This window comes from Schistocerca gregaria, chromosome 4, assembly GCF_023897955.1.
Source record: "Schistocerca gregaria isolate iqSchGreg1 chromosome 4, iqSchGreg1.2, whole genome shotgun sequence".
NCBI classification, from domain to species: Eukaryota; Metazoa; Arthropoda; class Insecta; order Orthoptera; family Acrididae; genus Schistocerca; species Schistocerca gregaria.
In genome coordinates, this window is record NC_064923.1 from 71,836,720 (window position 1) to 71,850,112 (window position 13,393).

Sequence of the window (13,393 nt, forward strand, 5' to 3'; positions counted from 1 at the left end):
AATCGGAGAGTAAAGGAATATGTGGGAAACACTGGTAAGGAGGAAGGATAGGATGATAGGACATCTGTTAAGACATGAGGGAATGACTTCCATGGTACTAGAGGGAGCTGTAGAGGGCAAAAAGTGTAGAGGCAGACAGAGATTGGAATACATCCAGCAAATAATTAAGGACGATGGTTGCAAGTGCTACTCTGAGATGAAGAGGTTGGCACAGGAGAGGAATTCGTGGCGGGCCGCTTCAGACCAGAAGACTCACGAGGGGAAAAAAAAAAGAAAAAAAAACAGAAGTCGACCATTTGCCTTCCGTACCACAGTCCCCACATGCTCGTACCATTTTATATCGCTTTGCAACTTTACGTTGTGATATTTAAACGACGAGACTTTGTCAAGCAGGACACTACTACAGCTGTATCTTAACACTTACAGGTTTTTTTCCTACTCATCCTCATTAACTTAGTTTTTCCTAGATTTAGTGCTAGTTGCCATCGTCACACCAACCAGGAATTTTATGTAAGTCATCTTGTATCTTCCTACAGTCACTCAAGACGGTCGTTGTAAACAGGTTCAATTCGCAGGCACAGAAGTTTGATGCAGAGGAACTAAAGAAGCTTGTACGTTCAAAGGTCCGATAGGTGCTTGGAATTGAAAAGGAAATTATGTGGGAACGTGAAGTAGGTTTGTAGAGAACTGAAATCGGCAATAAATGCTTTTTCTAACGAATATGAACAGCTGTCCATTACAATTACAGTACAGATGTGAATATAGTAACCGAATACTACTATTAGTTCAGCCGAAATATCCACGGTAGCAGAAAGCTGCTGTAGTTCATTTTAAGTAGCCATTGCATACTTACTAATAAACAGTTGTTTGACAGGGCGGACTGAAACAGAAGTGTGTCAGAACCATAAGAAATAACATATAACGTTTGGTAAGAGTATGTTACAAAATGGTTCTTAACTTTGATACAGTTGGATGAATGGCACTTGATGTCCGAAACCTAATATACCTAATAACTGTGCTGTCTTACTGCAGTCTAAGATTTAGTCTCACTGGTACTAATGCTTCCAGACACCCTGTACTGGGCCTAGTTCTTTGTAAATAGTTGCTGCCAAGTTGGAACTCTCAGCTGGCTGGGCATAGAGTGAAACAAGCTTGGATGACAGATACGGGTACGCCATCCCCCGTTGCTTCATCTAAGCATCAGAGTTTATCAGTCACAGAGGCTGGTGAGCAATTTCTCTCAGTAATCGATTACCAGGTGTTTCCCGCGGATGAGGGATCTGGAGAACGTGCTGGCCAGGGCAGTAGTTGAACACCCTCTGCATCGTGGTGCATCAAGACAACACCGGAGACAGTCGATTTAGAGTTATCTTGTTGAAAGATAACGTCACGGAGACCGGTAAGATAGGCCACAGCCACCAGCCCTCGCCCCCCCCCCCCTCCCCCACAAAAGTCAGTACAGATACCGGCTATGAGAACCATAGTTGATCATATTGTGTACCTGTCACACTTTCTACGTGGTCAATCCGTGATAACGTCACAAGCTTTTGAGGAATAATGGCAAAGGGTAAATGTATCAATCTGAGGTACAAGACCCTCCGAAATATGACCGAATCGAAAGTTATAAGCGAAAGTCGTTCTGCTATGTCTGAGAGTGGAATATATGAACCAGTAGTGTTGTTGCTACGATTTTAGGGTTGGGTAGGGTAGGGTAGGGAACTTTCAGAGGTGGTGGTATGGAAAAAAACGAGAAAAAAGTGTCGATTAAATATGGACTCTAAAATGCCTTTCGTGGAGCTACGATCACTTGTTCATCTTCGATACTGTGAAACACATCTCCTTTACTATAAACGTTCTGGTTTCCATAATTTCAGAGAGGTAGTGTGGACCAAAACATGAAAAAATTGCAAGTAAATATGGGTTCTAAAATGAATACCTTAAGAGCTGTGAGCATTTGTTCATCTTCAGTACTATGAAACACATCTCTTCTCCTATACAGCTGCCCATAGGTCTTAAGGTATGCACTGTTGTTGTTGTTGTTGTCTTCAGTCCTGAGACTGGTTTGATGCAGCTCTCCATGCTAATCTATCCTGTGCAAGCTTCTTCATTTCCCAGTACTTACTGCAACCTACATCCTTCTGAATCTGCTTAGTGTATTCATCTCTTGGTCTACCTCTACGATTATTACCCTCCACGCTGCCGTCCAATGCTAAATTGGTGATCCCTTGATGCCTCAGAACATGTCCTAACAACCGGTCCCTTCTTCTTTTCAAGTTGTGCCACAAACTCCTCTTCTCCCCAATTCTATTCAATACCTCCTCATTAGTTACGTGATCTACCCATATAATCTTCAGCATTCTTCTGTAGTACCACATTTCAAAAGCTTCTATTCTCTTCTTGTCCGAACTATTTATCGTCCACGTGTCGCTTCCATCATGGCTACGCTCCATACAAATACTTTCAGAAACGATCTCCTGAAACTTAAATCTCTACTCGATGTTAACAAATTTCTCTTCTTCAGAAACGCTTTCCTTGCCATTGCCAGTCTACATTTTATATCCTCTCTACTTCGACCATCATCAGTTATTTTGCTCCCCAAATAGCAAAACTGCTTTAGTACTTTGTCTCATTTCCTAATCAAATTCCCTCGGCATCACCCGACTTAATTCGGCTACATTCCATTATTCTCGTTTTGCTTTTGTTGATACTCATCTTATATCCTCCTTTCAAGACACTGTCCATTCCGTTCAACTGCTCTTCCAAGTCCTTTGCTCTATCTGACAGAATTACAATGTCATCGGCGAACCTCAAAGTTTTTATTTCTTCTCCATGGATTTTAATACCTACTCCGAATTTTTCTTTTGTTTCCTTTTCTGCTTGCTCTACATACAGATTGAATAACATCGCGGACAGGCTACAACTGCGTCTCACTCCCTTCCCAACCGCTGCTTCCCTTTCATGCCCCTCGACTCTTATAACTGCCATCTGGTTTCTGCACGAATTGTAAATAGCCTTTCGCTCCCTGTATTTTACCCCTGCCATCTTTAGAATTTGAAAGAGAGTATTCCAGTCAACATTGTCGAAAACTTTCTCTAAGTCTACAAATGCTAGAAACGTAGGTTTGCCTTTCTTAATCCATTTTCTAAGATAAAGTCGTAGGGTCAGTATTGCCTCACGTGTTCCAACATTTCTACGGAATCCAAACTGATCTTCCCCGAGGTCGGCTTCTACTAGTTTTTCCATTCGTTTTTGGCAAGTTGAGATTTTTATTTCTCGTCTCTGTTGTACCTACAGGACATTCCAAAGTGCACAATTGTCAAAAGTGTCCCAGATGTTTGGGTTCCATTTATTTGCGGACATTTCTTTCATCTGATTTTGGCATGAACCTTTACTCTTTGTACATATTAAATTTTATTTTTCCACCCTTAGCTACATTGTGTTCTTTGGGTAGTTCTGAATTTGCACATCAGTGATTTAAGTGAAGTAGGTCTCTTCACTACAGCTTAATATAGAACTAAGAGCATCTACGAAAATTTTCAAATAGAGAAACCGATCTTCATTACGTCTTTCTTACAGAACGTAATTTGGTCAGAAACTCCGTCACATTCACTCCTTCCATGCTCATATCGTAAAGACTTTTCTCAAGAACAACACTACATCAACTTTGTTCTTTTACTGGTTATCACTAACATTTCACAAGCCCCTATTCATCTCACAAGAGCCCAAAAACCAATAACTGTCTCAGTATCGCAGACCAAATTGCGTTTATTGAAACGCCATCTGACCTGCAAACGCACACACCCAATACTTTCGTATTGTGAACGCCCCAAAACTGAATACTTTTGCCAGCAACTTTCATCCCTGCAGGTCGCACGTGCGCAGTGCAGTTCCGAAAAACTTTTGCAATGTAGCGTCTGAGTTTAAACAAGTCTGTCTTGTTAGTGGCAGCCCGTGTCGTTACCTGTGATAGGGAGGCACAGCAGCATTGGGGCAATGGAGTGGAAGGGTGCAAATATGTTTTCCTAGGTAAGACGGCTTTATAGCAATAAACAAAATGGAACTACAGCCACATATATACAAAAGCTGTGCCTGGCACTAAGATACGAGGGTTGCCCAGAAAGTAATGCACTGCATTTTTTTTCTTCAACAATTATTTATTGAACATAATGAGAATTACACACACGAAAGAATGCTGTTTCGTCTACGTACCCTATTTTCCACGTAACCTCCACCCTGTTCTATGACCTTCCTCCAGCGCGGGCATGTATGCCCTGTTGGTACACACACTTTTGAATATCCAAGAGTTAAGATAATTGCATCCACCTTTCCTTTGCTGATTTACAGATGCAGCGCCAACTGCCGAGTCCTAATGCGTCTGTCCTCGCGAATGACATCAGCTCGCTGCAACATGTCAGGTGTGACAGCCATGTACGGTTTCCCTGACCGCTGCAAATCGTGGAGGTCCGCCGAACCGCCTTCTGATGACCTCACCCTTCGTGCCCAGAGACTAACTGTATTTCTGTCGGCAGCAGATGCTCCGTAGACTTTGCACAAGCGTTTGTGGATATGCCTCACAGTTTCCTTCTCTGCTTGTAATGTACGTCACCTACAGACGCCATTTTGAAAGTGTCCTGCAGCTACGCTATCTGTCGGAAGTTACGGAAACTTGGCGCTCTCTCTCTCAGGAGACTTCAAATTGTACATACGTCACGTTTCGCATTCGTAACGTTGTTTTCGGCCGAGAAAAAAAGTACGATGCGTTACTTTCTGGGCAACCCTCGTGCAATAAAAATAAAATATTCTTAAAGACAAAAGTTCAGGCAGTTAAACAACTAAAAATAAATGGAAGCGGTATGCTATGTCACTAGCTTACAAGGGGACGGAACGAACTTCCCCTCACCGATTTGTTTCGTATCGACAGGGTGTATAAGGCGCAAGCAGGACTTAAACATGTGTAAACAGCGAGACGCAACTCTCAACCGTTGTTGAGAAAATCGAGTTTACACATTACAGATGTTCTTATTCTATATCCTTTGTACAGTGTGTTAACTGTAAGACGGCAGAGTTGTGAGGGTAGTGCGAGGAGAGGAGGAAGCAAGCATTGGCTGGCGAGGGGACAGGAGGAGCCGTTGGGGGGGGGGGGGGGGGGATGGCTTGGAAGTAAAACTCGCTTTAAATGTTGTTCGTAAACGAAATTGAAATCGTCATGTACATTAATATATACGCTCACAAACCATTCATCCGATTGCAATGAAACTTTCGTGAGTTGTTCTCCGAACGCCCGGAAAGTAATGGACAATGTTTCAACAATTAAGTCAATGTAGTATACGTAGCGCAATTGATTAGGTAAAAGCATGTCATGCAGTGGTCCTGAGTTCGGTTCTTATCGCTCGTAATTTTTTTTCATTTTACCTCATTCCCCACAATGTTTATAAAATTTAAATATACTTAAACAGGTCATATAGTATAACGTAACTGTCAATCGCTGTATATAAAAATGAATGTATGTATGCGTTCCCAAACCATTCATCCGAGTGCGATGAAATTTTGGTGATTTCTTCTCCGTACGCCCACGGAGGTTCCTAGCCGAAAAAAAAGAAATAAGACACATTCTTAAGGAGATATGACGTCATAAACAATGAAATGCCACCGCGGGAAAATACCCAGATTTATGCATCCACTATTTAATGAGGATGATTATTGGAAAACTGTTTGAATCTTCCAATGCTACGCATGCTTTGTCCTGTGTATGTAGCAGCTTTCACTGAAGATTTGTAAATGGGATGAAGCAATTTTTCCTGCTCCCTTTCCCTTTCGCAGCATTCAATCACACGCAATGTAATTTTTCGAGTATCGCTACGTAATACTGGTTTGCTTCTAACTGCAGGCCTACACAACTGCACAATAAAAACACGCAGAACAGTACAGCGCAAAACAATAACGAAGCAGACGACAATGGCTACCTTGTACAACACAGTCAGCTACGTAATGTTGGCAGCAGTCGAAACTGCGTGCCTACCGAAGCCTCCCGACGTTCACCCACTTCTACCTATTCAGGACTTGGGAGAGGTCTGCCATCTAAAAGTTTACACAATGTAGGGCGGCTGGTCCTCACAGAATCAGCAGCCGAGGGAGTAAATTCTTAGTTTCATAGGCGCGAGGTTTCTGGATTGTATCTCGCTGTTGATACTACTTTTTTTTTGTTAGTTATTTCACCAATATTCGGTGCTGTACTTCGATATTGTGTAACAACCGAGAACCGTTTAGGATTGTAAAACAATGTTTACAATGTACTAAGTGTTGGAACAGACCTTTTTTATACCTCAGTAAAGGCTGTACAATTAAGAGACAGAGAAAAGATGGACACTTTATGTCGGCAGAGTTCCGTAGTCTCCCAAGATTGCAAAACATTGCCGCAACCGCCGCCACGGCAACAAAACGCTGACAGTAAAAGAATGTAGTATTTACTAAAGCCACCCCTTGTGGATGTGTAGAATCGGGGACAATAATTTCAGGACATTCGTAAGAATTTTCAAATTATTAAAAAGTTTACAACAGATGTCAGAAGGGGGGAAGTTGCACCTCTTGACTCCCCTCCCCCTCCTGCCACCTCCACTCGCTTTGCTGATGCCTGTGGCCATCGTTATACAGACCCAGCACTTGGCGTGATATACAAGGTCATTCTTTCAGAGACAGTGAAGAATGGTAAATGTGTCAGTTTCAGGTAGGGGACCCTAGTCCGGAAACAACGGTGTTCTAATTTATAAGCGGAAATCATTCTGATACCTCTGCAGTGGAATACATATACCGTTACTGTTGTTGCCAACATTGCAGGGTAGGCAACTTTCAGAGGTAGTAGAAAAAACGTTTAGTACATCTAGGCTCTAAAATGCATATCTTTAGAGCAATGAGTACTTGTTCATCTTCGATACTGTGAATCGCATTCTTCTATTGCAAGCTCTTTGGTTCCATATTCTTGGAAGAGATAGTATGGACTAAAATAAGTAAAAAAGTCCAGTAAATATGGGCTCTTAGTGCACTTACGCAGTAAATGAAGAAGGCAAAAGGAATACAAACGTCTCAAAAATGAGATCAACAGGAAGTGCAAAATGGCTAAGCAGAGATGGCTAGAGGACAAATGTAACGATGTAGACGCTTATTTCACTAGGAGTAAGATAGATACTGCCTACAGGAAAATTAAAGAGACCTTTGGAGAAAAGAGAGCTACTTGTATGAATATCAAGAGCTCAGGTGGAAACCCAGTTCTAAGCAAAGAAGGGAAAGCAGAAAGGAGCAAGGAGTATATAGAGGGTCTACACAAGGGCGATGTACTTGAGGACAATATTATGGAAATTGAAGAGGATGCAGATGAAGACGAAATGGGAGATACGATACTGCGTGAAGAGTTTGACAGAGCACTGAAAGACCTAAGTCGAAACAAGGCCGCGGGAGTAGACAACATTCCATTGGAACTACTGACGGCCTTGGGAGAGCCAGTCCTGACAAAACTCTACCATCTGGTAAGCAAGATGTATGAGACAGGCGAAATACCCTCAGACTTCAAGAAAAATATAATAATTCCAATCCCAAAGATACCAGGTGTTGACAGATAGAAAATTACCGAACTATCGGTTTAATAAGTCACAGCTGCAAAAAACTAACGCGAATTCTTTACAAACGAATGGAAAAAACTGGTAGAAGCCGATCTCAGGGAAGATCAGTTTGGATTCCGTAGAAATATTGGAACACGTGAGGCAATACTGACCCTATGACTTATCTTAGAAGCTAGATTAAGGAAAGGCAAACCTACGTTTCCAGCGTTTGCAGACTTAGAGAACGCTTTGGACAATGTTGATTGGAATACTATCTTTCAAATTCTGAAGGTGCCAGGGGTAAAATACAGGAGCGAAAGGCTATTTACAATTTGTACAGAAACCAGATTCCAGTTATAAGAGTCGAGGGGCATGGAAGGGAAGCAATAGTTGGGAAGGGAATGAGACAGAGTTGCAGCCTCTCCCCAATGTTATTCAATCTGTATATTGAGCAAGCAGTAAAGGAAACAAAAGAAAAATTTGGAGTAGGTATTAAAATCCATGGAGAAGAAATAAAAATTTTGAGGTTCGCCGATGACATTGTTCATCTGTCAGATACAGCAAAGGACTTGGAAGAGCATTTGAACGGAATTGATAGTGTCTTGAAAGGAGGATATAAGATGAACATCAACAAAAGCAAAACGAGGATAATGGAATGTAGTCGAATTAAGTCAGGTGATGATGAGGGAACTAGATTAGGAAATGAGACACTTAAACTAGTAAAGGGGTTTTGCTATTTGGGGAGAAAAATAACTGATGGTCGAAGTAGAGAGGATATAAAATGTAGACTGGCAATGGCAAGGAAAGCGTTTCTAAAGAAGAGAAATTTGTTAACATCAAGTATAGATTTAAGTGTCAGGAAATCGTTTCTGAAAGTATTTGTATGGAGCGTAGCCATGTATGGAAGTGAAACATGGACGATAAATACACTCCTGGAAATTGAAATAAGAACACCGTGAATTCATTGTCCCAGGAAGGGGAAACTTTATTGACACATTCCTGGGGTCAGATACATCACATGATCACACTGACAGAACCACAGGCAAATAGACACAGGAAACAGCACATGCACAATGTCGGCACTAGTACAGTGTATATCCACCTTTCGCAGCAATGCAGGCTGCTATTCTCCCATGGAGACGATCGTAGAGATGCTGGACGTAGTCCTGTGGAACGGCTTGCCATGCCATTTCCACCTGGCGCCTCAGTTGGACCAGCGTTCGTGCTGGACGTGCAGACCGCGTGAGACGACGCTTCATCCAGTCCCAAACATGCTCAATGGGGGACAGATCCGGAGATCTTGCTGGCCAGGGTAGTTGACTTAGACCTTCTAGAGCACGTTGGGTGGCACCGGATACATGCGGACGTGCATTGTCCTGTTGGAACAGCAAGTTCCCTTGCCGGTCTAGGAATGGTAGAACGATGGGTTCGATGACGGTTTGGATGTACCGTGCACTGTTCAGTGTACCCTCGACGATCACCGGAGGTGTACGGCCGGTGTAAGAGATCGCTCCCCACACCATGATGCCGGGTGTTGGCCCTGTGTGCCTTGGTCGTATGCAGTCCTGATTGTGGCCCTCACCTGCACGGCGCCAAACACGCATACGACCATCATTGGCACCAAGGCAGAAGCGACTCTCATCGCTGAAGACGACACGTCTCCATTCGTCCCTCCAATCACGCCTGTCGTGACACCATTGGAGGCGGGCTGCACGATGTTGGGGCGTGAGCGGAAGACGGCCTAACGGTGTGCGGGACCGTAGCCCAGCATCATGGAGACGGTTGCGAATGGTCCTCGCCGATACCCCAGGAGCAACAGTGTCCCTAATTTGCTGGGAAGTGGCGGTGCGGTCCCCTACGGCACTGCGTAGGATCCTACGGTCTTGGCGTGCATCCGTGCGTCGCTGCGGTCCGGTCCCAGGTCGACGGGCACGTGCACCTTCCGCCGACCACTGGCGACAACATCGATGTACCGTGGAGACCTCACGCCCCACGTGTTGAGCAATTCGGCGGTACGTCCACCCGGCCTCCCGCATGCCCACTATACGCCCTCGCTCAAAGTCCGTCAACTGCACATACGGTTCACGTCCACGCTGTCGCGGCAGGCTACCAGTGTTAAAGACTGCGATGGAGCTCCGTATGCCACGGCAAACTGGGTGACACTGACGGCGGTGGCGCACAAATGCTGCGCAGCTAGCGGTATTCGACGGCCAACACCGCGGTTCCTGGTGTGTCCGCTGTGCCGTGCGTGTAATCATTGCTTGTACAGCCCTCCTGCAGTGTCCGGAGCAAGTATGGTGGGTCTGACACACCGGTGTCAATGTGTTCTTTTTTCCATTTCCGAGAGTGTAGTTTGGACAAGAAGAGAATAGAAGATTTCGAAATGTGGTGCTACAGAAGAATGTTGAAGATTAGATAGGTAGACCACGTAACTAACGAGGAGGTATTGAGTAGAATTGGGGAAAAGTGGAGTTTGGGTACAACTTTACTAGATGAAGGGATTAGTTGGTAGGACATGTTCTGAGGCATCAAGGGATCACCAATTTAGTATTGGAGGGCAGCGTGGAGGGTAAAAATTGTAGATGGAGACCAAGAGATGAATACACTAAGCAGATTCAGAAAGATGTAGGCTGCAGTAGGTACTGGGAGATGAAGAAACTTGCACAGGATAGAGTAGCATGGAGAGCATCAAACCAGCCTCAGGACTGAAGACCACAAGAGCAACAACATCTACAGAGCCCAGCAAACTCTATGGTTGGTGTTTTGCTGTTAATTTCGTCTCATTATTTGTGCCTGCCTGTAACGGGCAGTGAAATGGAAACCGAACTCTCCTCACAACAGGGCCATAGAGTGGTTCTATTCAAAAGTGATCACCACACGTGGTAAAAGATTTATCCCATTGGGAGACGAGACAATCAATTAATGTTTCATAGAACACTTTTGGCTGCTGACGAGTCCACATCCTTGCACTTCTTCTTCCGACTAAAACTAATTTCCATGCGGGTCTCTCTTCAGTTTTTCAAAGCTGTGAAAATCAGACACTGAAAAATCCAGGCATTATGGAGGATGTTGCAGCGTTACCCAAGCAAATTTCTGAAGTGTAGATTTGTCCAGTTGGGAGTGTGGGGACGCGTGTTATTGTGCAATAGGATTTTCCAGCAAATTGTCTTATGCATGTGGCGATTGCTTCTGAGTGGAGCATTCCATGTTCCTGTTTTGGAGAGTGTTCAGTTTTCTTCTGATTGCCCCTCAGAGTATGAAGTAATGTGATGGCTTTGGCTGGGCAGATTTTAGGATTAGGTTCTGGGGTAAGATGCTGTACAGGGCATTTTCATATTCAGCTTTTCCTGCGTACTGTTAACTGTGGTGTTTTAATTGATGCCACCTATATTGTAGGCTTGGATAAACGCAGGGAAGTGATTAATTGTTTCGTTATACTAGGTACTGTGGTGTTGCTAATTTTTGTATATTAATCCTCCGCCCCTTATTGTAAAGGTGGCTGAATCCAGAGGAGCAAGTTACTGAAAGGTGTATTATGGTTCATTAGGTATTGAGTGGCATTTTGATAAAATGAGCGATGATTTCTTTGCTTGTTCCTTGTGTATGCAGCCTGAGTTGTTAAAACTGATTAACAAACAGATTTACATTTTGTAAAGAGATTTTTCTTTTCTTTTTCCTAGTTTTTCCAATGTTGCATTTTAAAACTACCAGGGCCTGAAAACAAATACGTTTGTGTGGGCTGTAGTGTTCCACTCAGTCCACTTACCTGGGACCAACGGTTTTCACCGTGCAACTCTCATGCTACGAAGCTGAGGCTGCAGGCTCTCACTGCCCATGCAGCACCACATTGAGATAGGCTCTGGTGGAGGAAAATAAGAGGGTAGGATAGGCTGAGTGGTAGAGGTATGTTCACATATGCTGCTCAGGCAAGAGGTCTCGGAATGTGAACTCCAGCCCAACATCACTCAGCATTGCATCCCAAGGTTACTTACCAAGTTATGTTGATATGATTGTCTGCTTAAGTCTAGATAATTGTTTTACAGGTTTACTGGGGCGCCTGGTACAATACAGCCACGCCATTGATACATTCTCCACTGTTTCTGTAGACTATGTAATAATTTCAATAATTACTGATCTTTATTGGATATGTTATGTACTGTGTCTCTTCATATGTGTTATCATGTGTTCACTCTTATTCGAATTTTCATTATGTTTTAAAAAATCTATGTAGTTGTAGTAAATACGATAACCTATGTCTCTCTGGTTTGATCTATGTTTAATGTTCCTGTATTTGGATATCTACAAGTTCTTCTTCGTGTGTTATGTCCTTTGTCAGTGTTGGAGGAGTCTGTAGTGCTGAAGTGCTCATCTGAACTAACCCAGTCGTCTCACTGACCCTGCTACAAAGCCTTCAAGGCCCCATTTGTTTATAGATTGTGTGTTGTGTCTTGCAGATGTGGTCTTTCACTTCATTTAGTTTTTCCCATTTGTGTGCCCCCCCCCCCCCCCTCCTCCCCAGTGATTTCTGTTATGTTCTGCCATGCGTTTGAGTACCACTCACAGTACAACACGGTGTGATCAGGGAATCCATACTCACCGCATTTGCCGTCCGTAAAAAATGAGAAGCACTGTATGTGCGCTGGATATTAGCCGTGTCCAGGCAGGAAACCGTGCCACAGCCACGAGTGGCATGATTCACCTGTAATCGTTCCATGATGTTCGTGAAAAAGAGTGTATGCCTACACAGCCGCCAGTCATTTCGTGCGCCACATGACAAAGCGTCGAAACTGGAATGTATTCTGCCATCACCATGAAGACAGCCATTTACGAAACTAGTTTCGCAGTGATGGTTTCGAGAAACGAGTTTCAACTCTGTTTCTCCCTGTAATTTAGGCTTACTACTGGCAGAGCGGCAGTTGGCAGTTCGTTCGCGACTAGCTACGCACCGTTGCGGTGCCACTGGATGTGGCTGATGGGGAAGCCGGCGACGCGGCAGGTGAAGATGGCGTCGCGGCCGGCGGCCACGCGCCGGTCCTGCATCGGCTTGACGTGCGGCGGGCCGAGCAGGCGCAGCGCCGCCTCGTGCGCGACGGCGCCGGCCGCGTTGGTGGCGCGGCAGCGGAAGACGCCCGCGTCCTCGGGGCCGACGCGCGCCGCGCGCACCTCAGACAGCAGCGAGCCAGCGCCCGCCGCGCCCGCCGTCTCCACCAGCTGCGCGCGCAGCCGCGCCGGCAGCGGCGCGCCGTCCAGAGACCACGCGATCTGCGGCCGCGGAGAGCCCGCCGCCTCGCAGGCAGCGCTCCACGCGGCGCCCGGCCGCACCGTCGCCGCGGGGAACGTCCGCAGCAGCACCGGCGCGGAGCCTGCGTGCAGGGTCGCGCGCGGCGTGTAACTCCGTAGCTCTAATGCTCTACGGATTTATTTTGCCTTTTGCTTTGGTTTAATGTTATAACATTGAGTATCTGTAAATGTGTTTGAATCGATAACATAAAATCGTATATTCCTTTCTTTGTTAAAACTTTGATGTCGTGGTTTGATTCTACGCAATGTAGTATATCTGTCATTGAAATTCTTTGTACCAATCGGAGGGAGACAAAGCTTACTGTATATATTTGGAATTTGTTTAAATAATTTTGTTTAGAACTACCTATATGTGCAAATGATATGTTTTGTTTAATATGTTTAGTTACTGTTATATAAACTGCTGACCTTGGCTTAGAATTCTTCGTTACCTTGTGTCTAAGACAAAGTGTGGTTCCCCTCACGAACGGAACTGCGTAGTGCGCTGATATTGTGGTTGG

At 44.6% G+C, this 13,393-nt stretch overlaps 1 protein-coding gene across 1 annotated transcript in view; it reads right to left on the bottom strand.

Annotated features, from left to right (window-relative positions):
- The window catches only part of LOC126267596 (Down syndrome cell adhesion molecule-like protein Dscam2), a 222,942-nt gene extending 210,310 nt beyond the window's left edge, over positions 1-12,632 (bottom strand). Inside the window, exon 1 of the mRNA XM_049972898.1 lies at positions 12,539-12,632. Coding sequence (XP_049828855.1) covers positions 12,539-12,632 — 94 coding nt within the window. The remainder of the gene's footprint in view (positions 1-12,538) is intronic.
- Positions 12,633-13,393: the final 761 nt, after the last annotated feature.